At 42.6% G+C, this 20,833-nt stretch overlaps 1 protein-coding gene across 1 annotated transcript in view; it reads right to left on the reverse strand.

Annotated features, from left to right (window-relative positions):
* The window catches only part of PLB1 (phospholipase B1), a 106,542-nt gene that overhangs the window by 45,879 nt on the left and 39,830 nt on the right, over nucleotides 1–20,833 (reverse strand). The window contains exons 23-31 of the mRNA XM_081904735.1: nucleotides 17,077–17,128; nucleotides 14,572–14,652; nucleotides 12,446–12,511; nucleotides 11,223–11,323; nucleotides 9,242–9,323; nucleotides 6,246–6,350; nucleotides 4,783–4,878; nucleotides 2,599–2,670; nucleotides 1,887–2,010 (exon numbers count right to left, since the gene is read on the reverse strand). Of these exons, the coding sequence (XP_081760861.1) occupies nucleotides 1,887–2,010; nucleotides 2,599–2,670; nucleotides 4,783–4,878; nucleotides 6,246–6,350; nucleotides 9,242–9,323; nucleotides 11,223–11,323; nucleotides 12,446–12,511; nucleotides 14,572–14,652; nucleotides 17,077–17,128 (779 nt within the window). The remainder of the gene's footprint in view (nucleotides 1–1,886; nucleotides 2,011–2,598; nucleotides 2,671–4,782; nucleotides 4,879–6,245; nucleotides 6,351–9,241; nucleotides 9,324–11,222; nucleotides 11,324–12,445; nucleotides 12,512–14,571; nucleotides 14,653–17,076; nucleotides 17,129–20,833) is intronic.

The following is a 20,833-nucleotide window of genomic DNA, read 5'->3' on the forward strand; positions in this document are numbered from 1 at the left end:
CATGTAGGATGAAACGTCAACTATGAGTTGGAAAGGATGCATCTTCTAATAGCATTTAAGGGGGTGCCAAGCTTCATTTACTACTAGCAGCATTATAAAAGTATAGCCAAGTTCTGAAATGTATATGAGGACTTGAAGTTGCAACGAATTATTTACAGCAAGTCAGCCTGCAAATTACCTGAAAGGATGATTCCTTCTAACTAGCTGAGCAAGCATGCTGATGAACTAGCTGAGCAAGCGTCACATCATCATATTTCGGCAAGTTATGCAAACAAATTGCAGAAAGAGAGGAGCTGTTCTAACACACCGCAGGGTCAGGAAGACAAAGAGACCTGTGGCACCTTAAAGACTAACTCAGGGATCACCACCATAGGGCTCTTGTGGACTGTAAGTCCCATCTGCTCTAGTCAGTTTGGCCAATGGTCAGAGATGGTAGGAACTGTAGTCCAAAACATCTGGAAGGTACATTATTGGCTACCCCTGTGCAGCAAATACCCTCATTGCAAAAATGTTTTTGTAAATAAGAACCTACTTCAGCAGCTGTGCAAATGCATGAAGTAGGATTTTTTTAAAAAACTAATTTTTATTGGTTTTTAAACCAATACAAATACAATAACCATTAAACACTTATCCAGCAGTACAGCTAATGATGTTTGTTTTATCCGCTGTCTCTAGACATACACTTACACATTCAACGTTCAAACCTATTACCTTACGTAACCCCTCCACTGAGAATATTGAGTGGTTGGTATAACCAGCTCTTGATTTGGGCTATTAACATAATTAAAAAATGGGGCCCACGTTACTTGGAAGGTGTCTCTATTCGTTATGCCTTTAATGGCCCTCCTGTGTGTGGTGCATAGCTGTCAACTTTTCCCTTTTCTTGCAAGGAATCCTATTTGGAATAAGGGAATTTCCCTTTAAAAAAGGGAAATGTTGACAGCTATGGTCTGGTGAGATGCTCAGACATTGCTGTATCCCAGATACTACTTTCCCATAAGTTCAGGGGTATTTCAGTTTGGCTTTTCCATTGCTGAGCTATTTGCTAATCGTTTTGCTTTCAAAAGCAAATAAATTAGACTGCAATCCTATATGCACTTCTCTGGGAGCAAGTCCTATGGAACTTAGTGAAAGTTACTTCCACACAAGCCCACAAAGGTTCAGGCTGCTTACTTTTAAGGCACAACGTTACCCCTATTCACTATTTATACGAAGGGCACTCACTTGTAACTGGAGAAGCAGGGCCTGGGCTTCTAGTCCTAGCCATGACATTGCAGCTTCATCGCTATGTGTTGAGCACAGACCTGGAAAAGTAGCCACTTGAACAAGCAGCTGCTTGCCTGTAGGGCTCCATTCAAGCAAGACACCCACAAATTTGGGTGGAGCCCCTGTGTTTGAGCAGCTGCCTGCATGAAGGAAACCCTTTTCAGATCCATATGCTCAACTCGCAAAACTTGAGTGCTGCATGGCAAGAGAGATGTAACACCAGGGACAGAGTAGAAGCAGAGTCCTACTCCTGTTGTAAATGCTTAAATGGGGCTTCTATCTTTTGTGCAAACCAAGTATTTCTCCTTGCCTTAAAGAATACCATTCCACTGAACTCAGTACAGTGGTATCTTGGGTTAAGAACTTAATTCGTTCTGGAGGTCCGTTCTTAACCTGAAACTGTTCTTAACCTTAAGCACCACTTTAGCTAATGGGGCCTCCCGCTGCTGCTGCGCCACCGCCGTGCGATTTCTGTTCTCATCCTGAAGCAAAGTTCTTAACCTGAAGCACTATTTCTGGGTTTGTGGAGTCTGTAACCTGAAGCGTATGTAACCTGAGGTACCACTGTACAGTGATGGACTTTCACTTGGCTGGCTTTGATGTCAAGCATCTTAGTTTACCTGAAGTAGGGAAGTTGATGGATGGAGCTCTATCCCCACACAGCATCTGGCTTCCATAATCTGCAGTGGTCTCACTGGTGTAGGTATAGTTGCTGTTTCGGTATGTCATTAAGTATGGTTGGGCCTATGAAACAGGGATAACCCAAGTCAAAATAAAGACATTGCCCTAGAGAGCAGAGATAGCTATGTCTATGAAGCTGCTACAGTGGAGGAGGAAGTTTTATATTGCTGTAAACTGCTGTGTATATACAGCAGCATATAAATATTTTTATAAATAAATAAACCAATGTACATAAGAAGGCAGGAAGGTGGGGATTGTCTGAGGTTGGTGGGGCAGTGCACCCTCAAAAATGGACCAACCTCTGCTGTTCAGGCCTGTCTGGAAAACAGCAAATGCTCTTCCTCCATCAAAACTAGAATGTCCCCTTCCCAACTCCATCAGTTTGTGACAGCATCCTACTGTTTGTGTGAATTAAGCCACTGCTGCATGTGCTCCACCAGAGAACTAGCTGCCTGGTGCGCTTCCTTCCCACTTTGTGAGTTTCTGCAATTCATAGGCCCCAGAGTAGAAACAAGATGGCGGCGATGCTAGTTTGTCTCTTCAACAGACAGAGCAAGCAAGGAAGGAAAAACACGCCTATCAAATCATGCTGGGCATCAGCTAGTTAATAAGAGCAACACTGTTAAATATTCCTGAGAAGATTCGCTTTACCTGATCTGGACATTTGAGGGTTATCATCATTTCAAGAGCTTGCAGTTTTGACTTCTCCCCAAGGGGTTCTAGCTGTATCAAAGAAGAAGAAGAGTCAGCATGGGATGAGGAATAAAACAGGCAGGGAGGGGGGAGTCAGTCACTATAAGCTGCATAACCTTTGGGGGAAGGAAGAAGCCGATGCATAATTGCAGATTCATCGTTACATTGACTTCTGAACTAAAACACCATTTGATCCTGCTGCATCTTTCACTTTAGGATGCAAAAGATGCAAATTACAAAGGGAGAGAAGAATGCAATAGACAGGACTTTGGCAAAGAGTCAACACACACACACAGGCCATGTCTCCTGCAGGTCAGTTTGCTCGTTCATCAAATTAAAACACATTTATAGTCACAGAGCAGATTTGTTTCTAAGGCTCAACCTGCACCATATATTTCAAGCAGTATTATACAACGTTAAACCCCTGCAGCTTACTGCCGCCCGCAAAGAATCCTCGGAAATGTAGTTTGTCACAGGTGCTGAAAGATATGAGGAGACCCCTCTACCCTTCACACAGTTACAATTTTCAGAGTTCCTTGCAGTTATGGTATGTAATTTCCGCCCTCCATGTAGTAAGCTGCCTTGAACATGATTTTAACTATGGAAAGGCAGCATACAAATAAAATGATGAAGGAAGGAAGGAAGACTGATCGACTGTTAAACCGTCCTGAGAATTATTGCTCTGTGAGGGCAACAAGGGTCTCCTAACAATTCTTGGCAGCCTTAACAAAAAATAAAGTTCCCAGGTTTCTTTGGGGGAAGCCATGACTGTTTAAAGTGGTCTAATGCTGCTTTAAATGTATAGTATGGATGAGGCCTAGGTGTCTGCTTCTCTGCCAGGTAAGAATAGCACCTTTTCCCCACATGCATTTGGATTATTATGAAGTACCGTATTTTTCGCTCTGTAAGATGCACTTTTTCCCTCCTAAAAAGTAAGGGGAAATGTGTGTGCGTCTTATGGAGCAAATGCAGGATGCGCAGCTATCGCTGAAGCCAGAACAGCAAGAGGGAGAGCTGTTCAGTGCCTCTTGTGATGCCTTAGCCTTATCCTCCCTCCTCCTTCCTCTTCAACAACAGAATATTTTTTTTCTTGTATTCCTCCTCTAAAAACTAGAGCAAAAACTTTCTCTTATAGAGCGAAAAATACGGTAACTTGCTTCTCTTTGGGAATGTGTAACTGGACTACAGTTGAGAATGAGAAATAAAAACTCAAGCAAACCTGATCTTTTGTTTTAGAAGTAATGGTAGAATACAAGTGGTAGAACCAATGCCATATTTGCAAGATTTTTGCCTATAGATATTCTCAAATGGTGTGAAATGTCACGCTGGCATGGCAGGAGAGGATGGCAAGTATGGCAAGAAGATTCCAGGACACCCAAAGAAACATTTAAACATTTCAGTGCAATGTAGAAATATTTTTTATTTTTATTTGCAGAATATGGATAAATATCCTTTCTAAATGAGAGTAAGAGCCTCAAGTGATATGGAGGACAACCCTAGTTGTGTTTTCCAATGTATTTCTTTGCAATTAAAAAAAAAAAGTGGTGTGGCGTGACAAAAAAAATTATTCTGAAAATGTGGCTCAGAGAACAAAATTTGAGAACAGCTGCTCTAGCCCCAATCCAATCAGTTTCTTTAAGCACATTTCAGGAGTATACAGAGCTAGTTCCCGTGAGTAATTTTTGAAATATGTCTGATGTAAAAACATCTACCACAGAGAACAATTCAATTAGCCCTAATCTGCCAGGAGCATCATTGAAGTTCAGCACAATATTTGACGGACAATTGTAAACAATTAACAACACTAGTAGGGTTGTTGTAAGAAAACTTGCAATGTTAAGGATTTGTACCTTTTTATATTTATTTAAAAATTTGTGATTAATGGAAGGAATGAAATGTAAATGGGAAAATGTATAAATGCTATGAAGTAATAATGAATTATGGAAACCATGAGACAAATATGTAATGAATATAATAAGGATTTGTTTAAATTTGATAAAATAGAAACTTAATAAATATTTTTTAAAAATCAATGAAGTTCAGCCAAGCTGATGCAATTCTTGGAGGGTTCTTTTGGTGCAAATCACATTCACTGGAAGATTTTAGAGGTCTGATGATTGCATTGAGAGAGATTTTTCTTACCATGTTATTCCACAGAGCCCGAGCACCTTGGGAATGACCCTTCTGGCTGAAGTGGAAGCAGTCTGGGGCAAAATAGGAGGAATCGGGCAACCCTTCCTAAAGAAAGAGACAACCACTTTATGATGGGGCTTTCAGAAGGTGACAGGAAGGTGGGGGAAATTAAGAGCCTTGTAGTACCTCAAAGACTAACATTTGTGGTGGGTTAAGCTTTCAGTAATCAGAGGCCATGATGCATGAAGAAAATAAACAGTGGGACCAAATGGCAAAGATATGCAAGTGACATAATTCTGTGTGAAGCTTAGAGAAGCCCAGTGGCCATTCACATTATAGTTTGAATAATATCTGCATCATCTCATCCCACTGCTGTTCTCTATATACAGTGGTACCTCTGGTTACAAACTTAATTCGTTCCAGAGGTCTGTTCTTAACCTGAAACTGTTCTTAACCTGAGGTACCACTTTAGCTAATGGGGCCTCCTGCTGCCACCGCACAATTTCTGTTCTCATCCTGGGACAAAGTTCTTAACCTGAGGTACTACTTCCGGGTTAGTGGAGTCTGTAACCTGAAGTGTTTGTGCCCGAGGTGTTTGTAACCCGAGATACCACTGTACTATATCACTTTCATTGTATTTTAATTTTCTGTTAGAAGCCGCCCAGAGTGGCTGCCAGATGGGCGGGGTATAAATAATAAATTTGTTGTTGTTGTTGTTGTTGTTGTGATTCCATCACAGCATCTGAGACTGGAGACAATATGTGGGAAAAGAACAATGATTGCCCATACCCAGGAATATATTGTTACCCTCACTCCATTTTCCAGATAAGTTCTAGGGATGCAGCACTTAGCCAGGTTTGTTTGTTTTCCCTTTGGAAGAAAGCAGCTTAAACACTGCAATGGAAAGTTTCCACATCCAATGGGCAGAGAAAGGCAGCAGGTACCTAAAAATGCTATTAGCTTATGGCTCTGAATTCAGCTTTCTGTCTCTGTTTTGTCTCTGGTCCTTTCTTAGTCTTTTACTCAAATGGCAGTCCACTGTTCTTTACTCACACCTAGCTAGCTGGCTCCCTTGCTCTGACTAGAGTGGGAAATCAGAATGAATCATCTCCTCCAAAACAATTTTATTGGGCCATCCAGTACTTTCATCAACAAAGGATGTGCCTCTGTCAGGAAACATTTGCAGGCATCCTGAGACTATTAACTTGGTCTTGTCCAAACCCCTCCCCATTTCACACAGGAGTGTGTGTGTGTGTGTGTGTGTGTGTGTGTAAATTCACCAAGTTAGTGTGAATACAAGCTGTTCACAGACCAATGTTATGTGGCAAAAGGGTCCTATGACACGTAGTCATGTGGAAATATGTACCCTGACAACTTATTCCTATTTAAATGAGCTATAAATGTTGGGAACATGGACAGTAAATTAACGGTTTAAAGCAAAACACATGCATACATGCAATTTTGTACTTTACCGGAGTCTCCGGCATTCTCACTTCTTCAAAAAACGGTTGCACAACCACTGTGAAATCTTCCTTCGCGTCATACCTTCCACTCTCGACTAAGCCATGAATTCCCTCCTAGCAAAGCAAAACCCACAGTCATTGCACCACAGTAGGGCTGCTAAACCAGAAATCGAAGCCAGACACCTCAATGAAGAAATACTGGGTAGAGAAAAGGTTTAGTGCACTGAGCCTCCATGTGGTGATAAAACTCTGGGTGGCTACAGCAGCCAACATTCTGGCAGCTGCTAAAACCACCATTGGAGAGAGCCTCCTTCTGAGCCTTTCTGAGCAGTGCTTGTATACTCAGATTCAAGAGTGGATTTCATGCTCTTTATTCAGCTCATAGTGGTGAGGAGGTTATGGAAATTCCCCTAGAATGACTGCTTTATATACATTATTTACACAGTGGCCCCACGTGATTGGCTAATTCCGGGATTCTCCTGTAGGCCAATCAGGTTGCGGATTCACTTCCACCTGGAGCTGGATTGGGTGGCTCCTGTGGACTAATCAGACTGCTGCATTCTGAATCCTATTGTTCTATGACCAATTAGACTGCTGCATTTTGGATCCCATTCAACTCAGTACATAACAGCTTGCTTGTTTATTCTTCCGAAGCAGTGCCTGGCTTCTTTTTAGATGCAGAGAAACAGGGAAGAACATCACAGCAGGCAGAAGAACTAGCTCCAACCATCACTCAGGGCCTTATTGAGATGTAAGCCTAATACACAGACTAGTGTGTGATAAAGACACGGCTTTAAAAATGAGATATAGCCAACTCAGGGTGCAAGCACATTACCTAGGACATGGGAATGGGGAACTCTTAATGTGTGTATACTTTGCTAGTGAACTCAGTTCTTCAGACTTAGGGAGATGCCAGTGTTTGCAGAAAGATACTACCACCCCAAAGAAAAATCTCTAGACAGTGGTCAAGGAATGCATTCAGTGGCCAAGGAATGTTGGCTGACTGTTGCAGGGTGGGGGATGGAAAACTAGGGTGGCATTCTGCACTAGCTGTGGCTTCTGGACCATCTTCAAGGGCAATCCCAGGTACAGCATATTACAATAGTCCCCCTCCCAAGGGCAGCAGGAAGACAGACAGACAGAGAGCAGGGATGTGGATGTGGATGCTCTGGGGGGCGGGAGCCAGCCCACCATAGGTGACTTTTAGCTAATAACCAAGGTGGAAGATCTAATTACAGATTTCCTATTCAGATTTCCTCAGGCTTCACACTCTCAGCTGCTGCACTACAGCAGCTCTCTCTTATGGTATCAGAGTTCTCCCATTGAAATCCCTGGTAAAAAAAGATTCCTTTTTCTTAATTGCAGACTGTTTCAATCCATTTTCTATTCTCCTGCAGCTCCCCTTCCTCCCTCCACACTGCCTTTGTTCACTGTCCTACTAAACCACATTTCAAAGCCCCCAAACACATGTCCTTCCTGAATCCTTTGCTTAATCTTCATTTGCCTCTAACCAGGTCACCTAATACTTATTTGAGCACACAGCAGCTCCTCTGTCTTTTCACGTCTATTTGTCCTTTCCGTAGTATTTAGTAGAGAAGGTGACATATAATTCTTTTCAATATTATCCCAGAGATTTTGTATTCTGGGCATCCTAAGCTTAAGGCTTAGGAAGACTGCGGTAAGCACCAAGACAACATGGCAAAATAGGATAATAAGATGGCGTTAGAACATGGCTTGTGACTAAATATGTTGGATTAACCTTCTAAATACAGATAGGTAGCCGTGTTGGTCTACCATAGTCAAAACAAAAAATTTTTTCCTTCCAGTAGCACCTTAAAGACCAACTAAGTTAGTTCTTGGTATGAGCTTTCGTGTGCATGCACACTTCTTCAGATACCTCTTCAGATATCTGAAGAAGTGTGCATGCACACGAAAGCTCATACCAAGAACTAACTTAGTTGGTCTTTAAGGTGCTACTGGAAGGGGGGAAAATTTGTTTTAACCTTCTAAAGTTCGTTCTGTTGTGTCGTGAAAGACCTGATAAAGAGGCAATAGACTTCCTTTCTCCAGCAGAGGTTGATTGGAAGGAATATGTGACACATTAGGGACAGATGCTCAGCAGAGACTATGGGGTCAGTAACTGAGGAAAGTGTCAACCCAGAAAAGCTTACAAACCAAAAATGGAGAAGGATCCTGCTGAAATATACCAACATGGTCAATATTCTATAGGCCTTAGTTACGATTCCACATGGTCAGTGGAAACTGACGCAAGACATTAAATGCTAGATCCTTTCTTATGTCTTGCTGCTGCTGTTTTCTGTTGCAGTGCAACTGAGAAGTCTCATTCATTGCCAAGTAGCCAACTTCCCTCAGTTGCTACCACAAACCTCTGTGAATGCATGCCCAGTACTGCAAGGAAACACTAAAGTGAGGGTGAGGAAAGGAAAAGTGACATTTTTAAAATATTAAAATTGGCTAGGCAAGCATGCCTCATCTAGTTTCCACTGAAAAAGAAGGGTGGGTGGGAGAATGCGACATAAAATTCAGATATAAATTTATTCAGCAAATGTCACTGCATGGATAAATAATTCAGAACTCGGAAACTTCCACCAAGCAGAACTTTATGAAGGTCATTTACCTGCTGCTGCTCTTCTACCTCCCTTAGATTTTTCTATATAACCTGCTGTCAAAAGGTTATACAGAGTAGGTAAAACAACAACGACTGGCCCAAGTTTGAGTATTTGCACTACCATTGCCTATTGGGGCAGGAGCAGTTGGTGTTACCCGCCCCTGTCCTCCATACTGTGACTGATGTCGCTACCAATTGCCTGGACAGTGGCGGGGGGCAGGAAAATGCTGTGGCCATGAGGTAAGAATGAAGTAAGAGGTAACCTATTATGAAAGTTTCATCTATTTGTTGCTTGCTTGCAACTATTACTTGAGGAGTTGGGTCTGGCAACCTGCTTCTAAATGTGATGAAAGGGAAGATTATTAAGTTTCCTTACCTGATACCTTTTGTTAAACAACTCCAGCGTCTCAATTTCAGTAGAGTTATCATTGGGGTTCAAAACACAGGTACAAAGAGATCTAGAAAGGAGGAAAATGGTAGATGGCTCTTCAAACAGTAACGCATCCCCTAAATATCTTAAGGGAAGATGAAGCAAGCTTGACTTCCCCGGCTCTGGAGGGTAGGAATCGAACCAATGACTTCAAGTTACAAAAAAGGAGATTCCGACTAAACATCAGGAAAAACTTTTTGACAGTAAGAGCAGTTCAGCAGTGGAACGGTATGTCTGGGGAGGCTGTGGACTCTCCTTCCTCAGTTGTTTTTAAACAGAGGTTGAATGACCATCTATCCTGGATGCTTTAGCTGAGATTCCTGCATTGTAGGAGGTTGGATTACATGACCCTTGGGGTCCCTTCCAACTCCACAATTCTGTGATTCTAAGTCAGAAGGCCAGGAAAACTCGAGCAGCAGAACCTCTCATTTTAGAAAATTCATCCCTGAACTTGCTTCAGACTTGCAGATTTCCAAACAACTATCGTCCTTTCCATATGGTAAGGTCCACAAAGCCTGAACATACAGAGTGGGGACAGGATTGTGTTGCTTGTAGCTATTCCTGATCTCCATGTATTGGCTCTGTGTACACATATGTCATGTATGTGGACACAGTGCTGATCAACACATGGAGGCTGAGAGTAGGGTTGGAGGCATGGGCATAGCCAAGGGGGGGGCAGGGAGGGGCAGCTGCTCCCCCTAAATCAATAAAAAATAAATACATAGCTAACTGAGGTTATGCCCCCCCCAAAGGCCACCCCTCCCACACACAAAAATCCTGGCTACACCCACGGGAGGCAGTGAACCCACTCACTTTCCACCATTTCAGCCTACCTGGGCTTCTGATCATGTAAAAAGGAATTATAGTTTAAGTCAATCAGGGCATTTATTTGTCTCTCCACAAACACTGATCTCCCCTGTCTCTTCTTCTGCAACTTTCACACTGGAGTGCAATCAGCATTCCCTTTTGATGAATGCAGGGCATTTCCTTGTTTCAGAAAGGCTGGATGCAATCTGTGTGTACTGCCTTTGAGTGTGTTTCCTTTACAGCTTCTCTTTAACAAATGTCATTTGCTGCAAGCACAGGCTTATCGCAAGATTCTAATAACTAGACAAGGACTGGGACGAGAGCCTAAGAGATTAAAGATGAGTTCCTCTGATCCCTTAGAAAAACGATTATCTGAAGATATCTGTGACCTTTTCTATCCTTCCCGAATGCCCTGATTCATTATGTGCAGGAATGCAGGAGTTAGGAAGGCAAGAAGAGTAATCAGCCTGGCTTCAAGCCAAGCACACAGTGATTTATGCAGACTCCTTCTTGGTGGATACTAGCTTCACTACCATTGCAATGCATTTCAATTTGCAAGGCAATAAAATTTCACATGTTTCTCAAACACTCTGAGCTGCAGAACTGTATTTGGCACTAACTACTTTCTCTGTACAGGGGTTGCTATTCATTATGAACAGTAATCTAGGATGTAAACTGATGGGCACGGTTCTTTATATCTGGAAGTCAAGATAATATTTTATATCTGCATGTGTGTGTGTGTCTATATATCCATAGTAGTAATTCCATGACTGCCAGTAACTCTAGAATATAGAACACACACCTATAGATAGACAGATAGATAGACAAACAGACAACACAGTTTCATGGATTTTAGTGTGGCATACATAAAAAATTAAAATCTATAATACAATATAAAAATATCAACCAACAGTACATAGACAATGACCATCCAACCAAAGTTGAAGTAAAATAATTGAAAGTGCCTCAAGAAGTAAAATAATACTGTTGATAACAGGTGTACCTTCTTTTACACGTGTAATGCAATTCACCCACAGATGGAACGTGAAAACTAGTTGCCTCAATCAGATATATTGCAGGGTTTCCTGAACTATAGGAAAATGAGAAGTCAATTCCCTACCTCATGAGGAGTCTTGGGCAGTAAACTCTCTTGTCTTGATACAATTTCCTCAGAGTTGCTATGTGAAGGATGGAGACCAGGTTCACAAATGTACGGGGAACCTGCCAAAATGTAGGTGCAAAATGCAATAGGTAGTACCAGCTTCTTAGTACATTTGGCCTTGTGATCAATATAGCATATTCATCGTCCACTGACCCAGTCTGCACAGTACACACTGAACTGATGAAATTATTGGCTGCCACCCCCTGGCCCCAATCATTCAGGGATCCCTAATTCAGGCTGAAGAGCTCTTCCTTGATATGTTAGTTCTAAAAAGCTTAAGTGCCATTGAAGTCATAGGGAGGACGATCGTCAAAGCTAGGTCCTTATCGGTAATAGAAGGGGCTGTACTATGGAATTCATAGACAACGGTCCTGCCGAGAGCAGTTTCCAAGCCAATAATGAGAAGAGCTTCACCTCAGTGGTTTGATGTTATTGTGTGTTACTAAGAATTAGATGGGCGCCTGGATGCATAAAACTGAGGTGTGATACACCACACTCTTGCAATGGAGAAACATCCTTTAAATGGTGTGTTCACAATGCACAATCACCTGTGTATCATTCAGTCTGTGGCAAAATGTCATTTAAGTAAGTTCTCTAACAATGTGTAAAAGGTAAAGGTAAAGGTACCCCTGCCTGTTAGGTCCAGTCGCGGACGACTCTGGGGTTGCGGTGCTCATCTCACTTTACTGGCTGAGGGAGCCGGTGTTTGTTCACAGACAGCTTCTGGGTCATGTGGCCAGCATGACTAAGTCACTTCTGGTGAACCAGAGCAATGCACAGAAACACCGTTTACCTTCCCGCCGGAGCGGTACCTATTTATCTACTTGCACTTTGACGTGCTTTCAAACTGCTAGGTGGGCAGGAGCTGGGACCAAACAACGGGAGCTCACCCTGTTGCGGGGATTCGAACAAGTCTGATCGGCAAGTCCTAGGCTCTGTGGTTTAGACCACAGCGCCACCTGCGTCCCTTACCTAACAATGTGTGACCCACCCTAAAGCCAAATATAGCCCAATAGTCAGGTTTGGCAGCCTCCTGGGGTCTTGAGAATCCTCCAGTTTTGAATTCCCATAATAAATAAATAAAATAATTTCATGTTCTAGAGTGACCTATTCAACTACTAGTAAATCAACATCTCATTACTTCCCCCTACCAGCCCCATTGGCAAAGCGTCCTTTCATACCTCTTTATGGAGTATGTCCAAAGCAGCCTGTATATTGCTTACAAAATTTTCAGCAGAATAAAGTACCTATAGTATGAAAGAAAAAAGGGGGGAGGTGAGTTGTGTTCACAATGACCTGCTCACAGTCTGCTTCAGTTCTTTCCCAGTAACTTCATTATTCATTCATATTTTAAGGGGAAATTTATACGAGAGTGCACACCAATTAAATGTGACATAATAAGTAAGAAATTTTGAGATTAGGAACTTGAGAACAAAGCATCACATGAGAAGCAGATGTAAGATTTGCTGCACTGGCAAACTGAGCATGGAGCTGTTTGGGGCAAAGCTATCAGTGCATCAGCGCAACACTTGTGTTGCATTGCAAACATTTAGGATAAGGGTTCCAGGTAGGCATTCAGAACTAAACTTCAATCCACTCAGTCCTAAAGGTGGATAATGACTGGTAATGGCAAAGAGTCACGCAGAGCTCCATTTGCTAACTCTGCCACTTACATTGCATGAACAATTGTATGAACAACAGAATATGTGTATGATGGAGCTGCCTTGGCCACAGAAGTGAATGAGGAAGTCAATGCTGCACATGAAGAGACTGGGAGCCCTAAGTCCACATAGAGCCAGTGTGGTGTAGTGGTTAAGAGCGATAGACTTGTAATCTGGTGAACCGGGTTCGTGTCTCCGCTCCTCCACATGCAGCTGCTGGGTGACCTTGGGCCAGTCACACTTCTCTGAAGGCTCTCAGCCCCACTCACCTCACAGAGTGTTTGTTGTGGGGGAGGAAGAGAAAGGAGAATGTTAGCCGCTTTAAGACTCCTTCGGGTAGTGATAAAGCGGGATATCAAATCCAAACTCTTCTTCTTCTAGAAGCTCTTTCACGTGTAAATAGCCTGATAATGTTGCAAATAACCTGCTTGCAAGTAACCTGCAAATAACCTGATTATTCTTAAGGTGCCATCCACAGTTGCAGCCCAAGCCGCCTTGAATATTTTGACAATATTTCTAAAGGTTGTGGTGCCCATAAAAGGGACGAGAGTTTCACAGCTGTGGAACAGCCACCCTCTTTCTCCCTGTGCTAACCTGGTATGCTAACCTGCCGCTCTTGGTTGATCTGAAAGATTGCAGCAGGGCTTAGAGGAAGTGGCAGATTTTCAGATTTGCTGGATCCATGGCATGATAAGTGTTCTATTATTAAATTATCTATATATCCGTTATCTAAACTTTTGACTTTATCAAGAGAAAGTTATCTTTAAGATGAAGTCACAACAATAAAGTTCTCAAAGATATGCTTTTGTGTGATATCATCTTCAGGTTGAATGACCTCTAGGTCCCACCACAGAGAAGGTGACATGACTAGATGCTTAAACCCATCTGACACTAACTCCACTATCACACGATGATAAGCCATGCTAGTTCACAGTGTCCAATTGCTCCTCTTCAGTTAGCCATGAAGCTTTGGTTTGTCAAGCTTTGGTCCAAACCTTGATCGTGTCTTGTTCTCCCTAACAAATCGTTAGCAACAAAATATGATTTCATGTTGGCTGGTGATCATGATTTGTTCGGGAGAAACAATCCCAGTTCAGATGGCTTGTTGCTCTCACCTGCCCCGCGGAGAAAGCAAACCAGGAATGTTTGGGCAGAAGCGGAATAGACTAGCAAGTGGCAATCTTATTTCATTACTAGTAACTGAACAGAGTCTGCCACCAAACCTGACACAGTAGGCTCTTAGGGGTGCAATACAAGCCATGTGGCACAACACAGCTCTGTCCTCCAACAGGAAGAAAGGCCTGGGGAGCTCAGAATGAGCAGCCAGAGGAACTGCCACCACTTGCCCCTCAACATCTGCCACCTGAGGTGATAGCCTCACTTTGCCTAATGGTAGGACCGGACCTAAACCCGAACATTACTCAGTAGGACAGAGATAACATGGAGTCATTCCAATATTATATTAAATAATGTGAAGGACAGATCCTGTGTAAATAATGTGAAGGACAGATCCTGTGCATCTGCACAATTACCACTTAGGAATATTTATGGATGAGCACTCAGATACACAAGTAAGATTTTCTTGCTGGGTGTTGTATAAGTTGAACAGAGAAAAACACTTTTAAAATAATGTCTTGGAAACTTACAGGATCTTTGCAATGGTCACACAAGTCATTCCCTCCTATGAAAATTGTTACAAGTTTCCAGTCTTCTTGGAAATTTATTTTCTACATTAAAGACAAAGAAGATGAAACATAATGAAAAGCAAGAAGCAAAAATACTTGTGTCAACAGCCTAGAAGGATTAATTAAATTGCTCTTTTAGGGGCACAGTCAGCTTATTCCTTTGGACTTTTACAGAACCTAGGAAACCAGGGCAGCAATCTTAAATTAGGTCTTTATGCGCCACATGGTTATATAAAACAAAACAAAAAAATCACAGGTTCACTTTGCAGTGGCCTATTTCAAATCACTAATGATACTATAGTGTCACCTACATGCCTAGTTGTATACTGTCACATTAGGAACTGGGCTCCAGATCTCCATTTTTAAGAAGTACAATTGCACTTAGGGCAGAAGCATGCTAGGCACACCACTGCCAAAGAGCTGCAGCTCAGTAACAAGGGATATTGCCTGCATGTTTAAAGTTTTAGGCTCAATCTCCAGGGCTGCCAGCTAAAGGATCACAGGTTGCAAGGTCTTTAGAGAGCTACTAGTCACCAGGCTGACCTCCTGGGGCAACGACATCATTGGTTACGCTTCAGCACCTTGTACTGTAGAAACAGAACATTGGAACAAAAACAGAAATCTGTCAGCCCAATTTCTCTGCAGTGATTTAATGCAACCTCAGAAGGTTCAGGGGAGTTTGATGGGTCGCTTTTAACTTTTCTCATGCATCTTATTAAATGCACAAATGATTTGCAGGCACACACCTGGCAGCTGCAACGCTGGACCGCAGTGATGCTTGGTCCTTCTTGAGCGGCCCAAACTGGCAACTATGTGAGTTACTTAACACCTATAGTGAGATGAGCACCTCATCCCATGGTCACCTTTGATTGGACTTAACCATGCAGGGGTCCTATATAATTGGTTTAGCAGCACTCCCCTTTTCCAGGGAGATGTATGAATTCTAAGCTTCAGAACAAAACTAAAATTCCCAGGGTTCTTTGCAGGATACTAGAATGATTAAACTGGTATATAACTAATCTAAGTTTATATGTCTTGTTAAATAGTGACATGTTGAAGCATCTGGCATCCCATCTGTTTTAATAGTTGGTTTACTGTTTTTCCTGATGTGTACTGCTGAGCCACTAGGGACTCCACCAGACATCCTGTTTATCGAGCATTTATCCTGATTTGCATACACAACACTTAGGTGGTGGTTAGATTATGTCCTGTCTTCTTTTTATTTAGCAATCATTCTGATTTCTTTGTGGGGCAGTTATATAACAATGAGCATTCAGCCTGAACTGCTTGCAGGGTGTTTACATGTCTTCCTGTTAATCATTTGCTCATCCCACACACTTCAGGGCATTTCCCTGTCACTTTCCTAACTGCAAAAAGTCCTTTGTTGTTGTTTTTTGTGGGTTTTTTTTTTGTTTTTTGTTTGGTCATGCTCAGGCAACAGAGTGCTTTATTCACTGCAATAAACTATTGTTCTGGTATGCTCCTGAATTTCTCCCGCAAAATAGTGGCATTCTGGGCACCCTCTTGAAGTAGTACTGTAGCAGCCCAAAGCATGCTTATTCAGATATGTAAATCCTAAGATCCATACTCAAAAAGGGTTCAGAAATCTGACCACCACCACTCCTATCAGTCGTACCCGTCAGAGCTCTTCTCTCACTCCTGCATGCCGGCCCACACCTTGGCCACTGTAGCCTCTGGCTTTTTTGAACTACTAGCAGTATTAATGAACTGCATCAGCATCTGCATCCTTTTTTTAAAAAAAAGTCTACTCTGTTTGGAAGATGTTGTGTTGCTGCAGCAATGCATGGTAGGCTGGCACGAGAAATAGCAATCCCTTCCTTGATTATATCTTCGTACATCAAATCTTCATGACTAAAATAACAGTTTTATTACTTTATGGAAATTTTATGGAAAAATTAAAGACAATAATTTTAAAGGGGTGCGAAGCATATTTTCTTTGTTTTAAAATCAGGGATAGAGATTCTGTGGCCCTCCAGAATCCCCATCTTTCTTGACCATCAGCCACGCTGAATAGAGATGATGGGAGTTGGAGTTCAATCATGTCTGGAAGACCATAGGTTTGCCACCCCAGTTTTAGATGGTGGCTGCATATATCACAGCAGGCACCACGGGTTTTTTAAAAAATAAAAATAAAAAAGCATTCCCTCTTGTGAGAGAGTAGGAGGGGGTGCCTCTTCTACAAATACGTCTTTTATCTGCAGTTTTTCTGGGTATTTATATTCAAATCAACTTTTTTTAAAAAAAGAAAAGAAACGTATTACACAATTAGTCAAGGATCCCTTGTGAGCCATTTCTACGTGTTTTCCATTTCTATTTGATTAAAAAGTGAACCCTTCATTCCATCCTTAAGACCTTAACCTGCCCTTCCCATCCCTTGCGAAATCGCGTAAGATAATGCAACCCATTAAGAAAAGAAAAGAAAGGATTGCATTAACAGAAACTCACAGAATCAGTCTTCATCAAGTCTATTAGCTTTCTAGCTTGAGATAGGAGGCCTCTAAATATATAAAAAACATAAGGCAAGTGATTAGAATTTTGTGATCAGTACAGCCATTGGGAGTGTCGTTCCACGGAATATGGTAACAGGAAAACTAATTCAAATGGTACTGGCCTGTGTCCATACCCCCCCAAGCCACTTCATTCAACAGACCGTACACAAAGAACTCTGATATGAAAACATCTTTAAATTTGCTTTAATGTTCAAATAGCCAGTCTCATAGGGCAGACAGGTCATGACTACTGTGCCCGTTTCTGCATATGGAACACCTTGCACAGGCAGGATCATATCAACAGCTCTGGCCTGCCGATTTGTGCAATGCTAATCTTTCTGAGAATGATCCCACATGGATTGGCACACAAGGAATGCCGAGCCGTGGAACGGCTCTGCTTTTCTGTGTGCAGTAGGATTCCCACAATGTGATGTGCCCATGGAACAGCAGCTCTACCGTGCATGCAATTCCCTGCCATATGCAAAAGTGGATCGCTGGCCTGGGGCCAGGAACAGAAAACAGACGTCTCTCACCCAAGCATCAGCTTCTATCGGGATAAATTCAGGGTTGCATGATATCAGCTGTAGGCATAAAATATTATCCCCAGCTATTGTCATCTAACTGAGCTGGGAGAGATGATAACAGTAATCTAACGGCACAATTAAATCCAGTGGCTTGCATGCAGCACTTCTGTTCATGCTGTCAAAAATGGCCTTTGCCTCACTTACAGCAGTGCTGCACTGATGACTCAGAGTTGATTTTTGCAGCCACCACTGGCAGGAGCCACACCTGTGACTGACCTCCAGCTAAAATAGCCATTGCTATGTGCAGAGGCAGTCCTGGGTGGGCTGACACAACCCACAGAGCTTTGCATGCCTTTTTGCATATCACTCCGCGTCAAGCTTTTCTGAGCATGCAAAAAGTAAATGTGACCCTATGCATTGTGTTACTGGCTCAGATGTGGGAATCTGCCCTCGTGATTCAGCATAGGCTCACAATGCTTCTCAGCAGCATTATAGGCTAACCCAGGAGTAGCTAACCTTTGACTTTCCTGTTGTTGGGCTACAGTTCCCATCATCCTCACCACTGGCTATGCTGGCTGAGGCTAATGGGAGCTGGAGATCAACAATACCTAGAGGACATCATGTTTAATGATCCCTGTCCTAGCCATCCCACTTTGACCAGGCCCATTTTAAATTTATGCATTTGTAATACATCACACTTTTGGGAAAAGAAACAGGTTAAATCTTATGTATAATTTTGCAAACAACCAGTGCTCCAATTTATCAAGGACATTTTGAATTTTCATCCCATCCCCTGTGGTATTTGGAGTCCTAGTTTTCTGTAATGTGCAAATCTAATGAACATTCTACCAACTCCTTCCTCCAGGTTGTTAGAGGGAGCAACAGCTAAGCTAAGCTTGTGGCATCCTGAGATACTATGCCTCTTTTAATAACAGTTCTGTGGTAGCAGCAGCACACAGAGACTCCTTCTTCTGGCTGTGTTTCAAGAAGGCATGCAGGTCACTAACTCCGTGGTACAAGTCAGTTTTGCCTGGTTCTCAAACTAGGATCCTGTTTTGTCATCTTTGAACATGTGGCATACTCAGCATGTTGTGGGGGTTAAACATCTAAACATTTTTGTTTAGACAAGTCTGCCCAGATATGCAGAATGATGGTGTGTGCTTTAATCTGCTTTTAGTTTATCACTGCTTTTATTTTATTTTTGAATGTTTCAAATAACTTTTAACTGTTTTCACCAACAATTCTATGATTTAATTCTTTTTGTAAATGGATTTCATGTGTGTATTATTATTATTATTACTATTATTTTAAAAAGCAATCGAGTGGTGCCTAAATTTTATGGAAGAAATGAAGAATTTTGTCCCAGGGTCCTGACCTCAGCCTGGCATGAAGCCAGCCAAGATGGTCCTGGGCCTGCCTCCCACCATCTTGTTTGGACTGTTGCCTCTTCTCCAGGATCACTATGCATCAGGACAGCTGAAAGGAGCCACTGCAGACCTGCTGCTGCTAGGGAGGAAAAGTGGCAGTCCTGGGGCATCAAGTTTAACCACTCACAGAAGGACTTGGTCCTTTCTGCAGCACTGGGCCAGTTGCAGCAGTATCTGTTTGTGGGTTTCTTTGGGCACCATCTTACCAAGGGCTCTCCCCCAAGCCTGGAGCTGGCCCTTGTAATGGATAACCCAGCAGCGAGTTGTCCGTTTTTGCTATGTTTGCCACAGTGCAAAGTTGCACTGGATGCTTTAGTTGAGATTCCTGCATTGCAGGTGGTTGGATTAGATGTCCCTTCTGACTCTACGATTCTATCCTGAAGGGTTGCAACGAAGCAGGTCAAGGGAAGGGAGTGTGCAGCCTGTTCAGGATGGACAGCTTTGTTACTTAATAATCTCCCTTCACAGGGATGGAGGGAGGGAGCTAAACCCTTGATGTGTGAATGATATTGTGTGCCAGTGGAACAGATAGCTGCAAGGATTCTGCCGGCAGAGATAATGACTTTCAAAAAGCAATGGTGGTGGTGATAACTGCTGGAGTGATCAGCTCAGCGCTCTGTTACTGTGTGCTATCACCTCGGTGAAATTACTGTTATTATGTGGCATCAATGCGTATGGTACAAACTGTGACTGACATACAAGGATTCCCTGTTTTTCCAAGGTGAGAGGGGGCTCTTATTTTCTGTGGGTGGAAGCACTGGAGAAGAGCCAAGCACCTTGTCAGAAAGAAACCAAACTGTGCATGAGTACATACATTTAGAAACACTCGAGACAAATCAAACTAGGGCGAGTTCAAATGCTGCCACCCCTAGATAATATTTAACTGTGCAGAAAAAGAGCATCTCTGTGCAGAAGCTTCAAGTGGCTATGGGGGGGGGGATTATCAGAAGTGGGGAGGTCCACTTCTGACATGAAGGGCCACATTCACACAGGGCTAATTAATATGGGGATGAGTCAGAGCTGCCGCTGCACCAGAAATCACACACTCCCAATGGTTTTTAACCCATTTATATTGATCTATTAAATCTGCAAATGAGGAAAGCATCATTGTTCAAAAGTGGGGAAAGCATGCGTCCCTTGTTTTTTGATGATGCGCACATGTGTCACTGCAGTTGTCCTGCAGGAGGAAATAAGGGGTATCCCGCAAAGTCGATGCACTATTTGCACAACAGAACTTCCCCTTCCTCTCCCCCCATGCCCCTCCCCAAATCAACACGGAAGGGTTAGGGGGAAACCCACAACAGATTTAGGAAGGCATGAGAGCTGATTTGATTTACAATCTGCTGTCTGGTTAAATCCGGGCAACTTTTTTTTCCGTGGGAGGATAAAAAAATGTTGCTCTCACCAATTAATCAGCTAAGCATTGCAGCTCTAAGAGAAACACATCACATTTTCATTCCCAGTTGGATATCTACTCAACAAACATTGTTGAAGATGCAACTTTCAGTGAGAAAGCAGAAACAGAAAACTCAGCCAGAGTTTTTCAGCTGTTCATTCCCATTTGCAAGCTGAGGTCCTTAAGGGGGGAACTCTCTGTTGGAGAGCTCCTGTTTCTGTTCACATTGGAGTTGGGATGTGGTCAAAGAGCCTTTGCCAGCATCCTGGGGAAAGTGCCTAAATGATGTGTGATTATATTTGCTCCATTTACTCCAGTCACCCAATAACCAAGGAGGACAGCCTTGCTGAAACCTCTTCCTTTTTG

Source organism: Podarcis melisellensis, assembly GCF_964234715.1.
Source record: "Podarcis melisellensis genome assembly, chromosome: 3".
NCBI classification, from domain to species: domain Eukaryota; kingdom Metazoa; phylum Chordata; class Lepidosauria; order Squamata; family Lacertidae; genus Podarcis; species Podarcis melisellensis.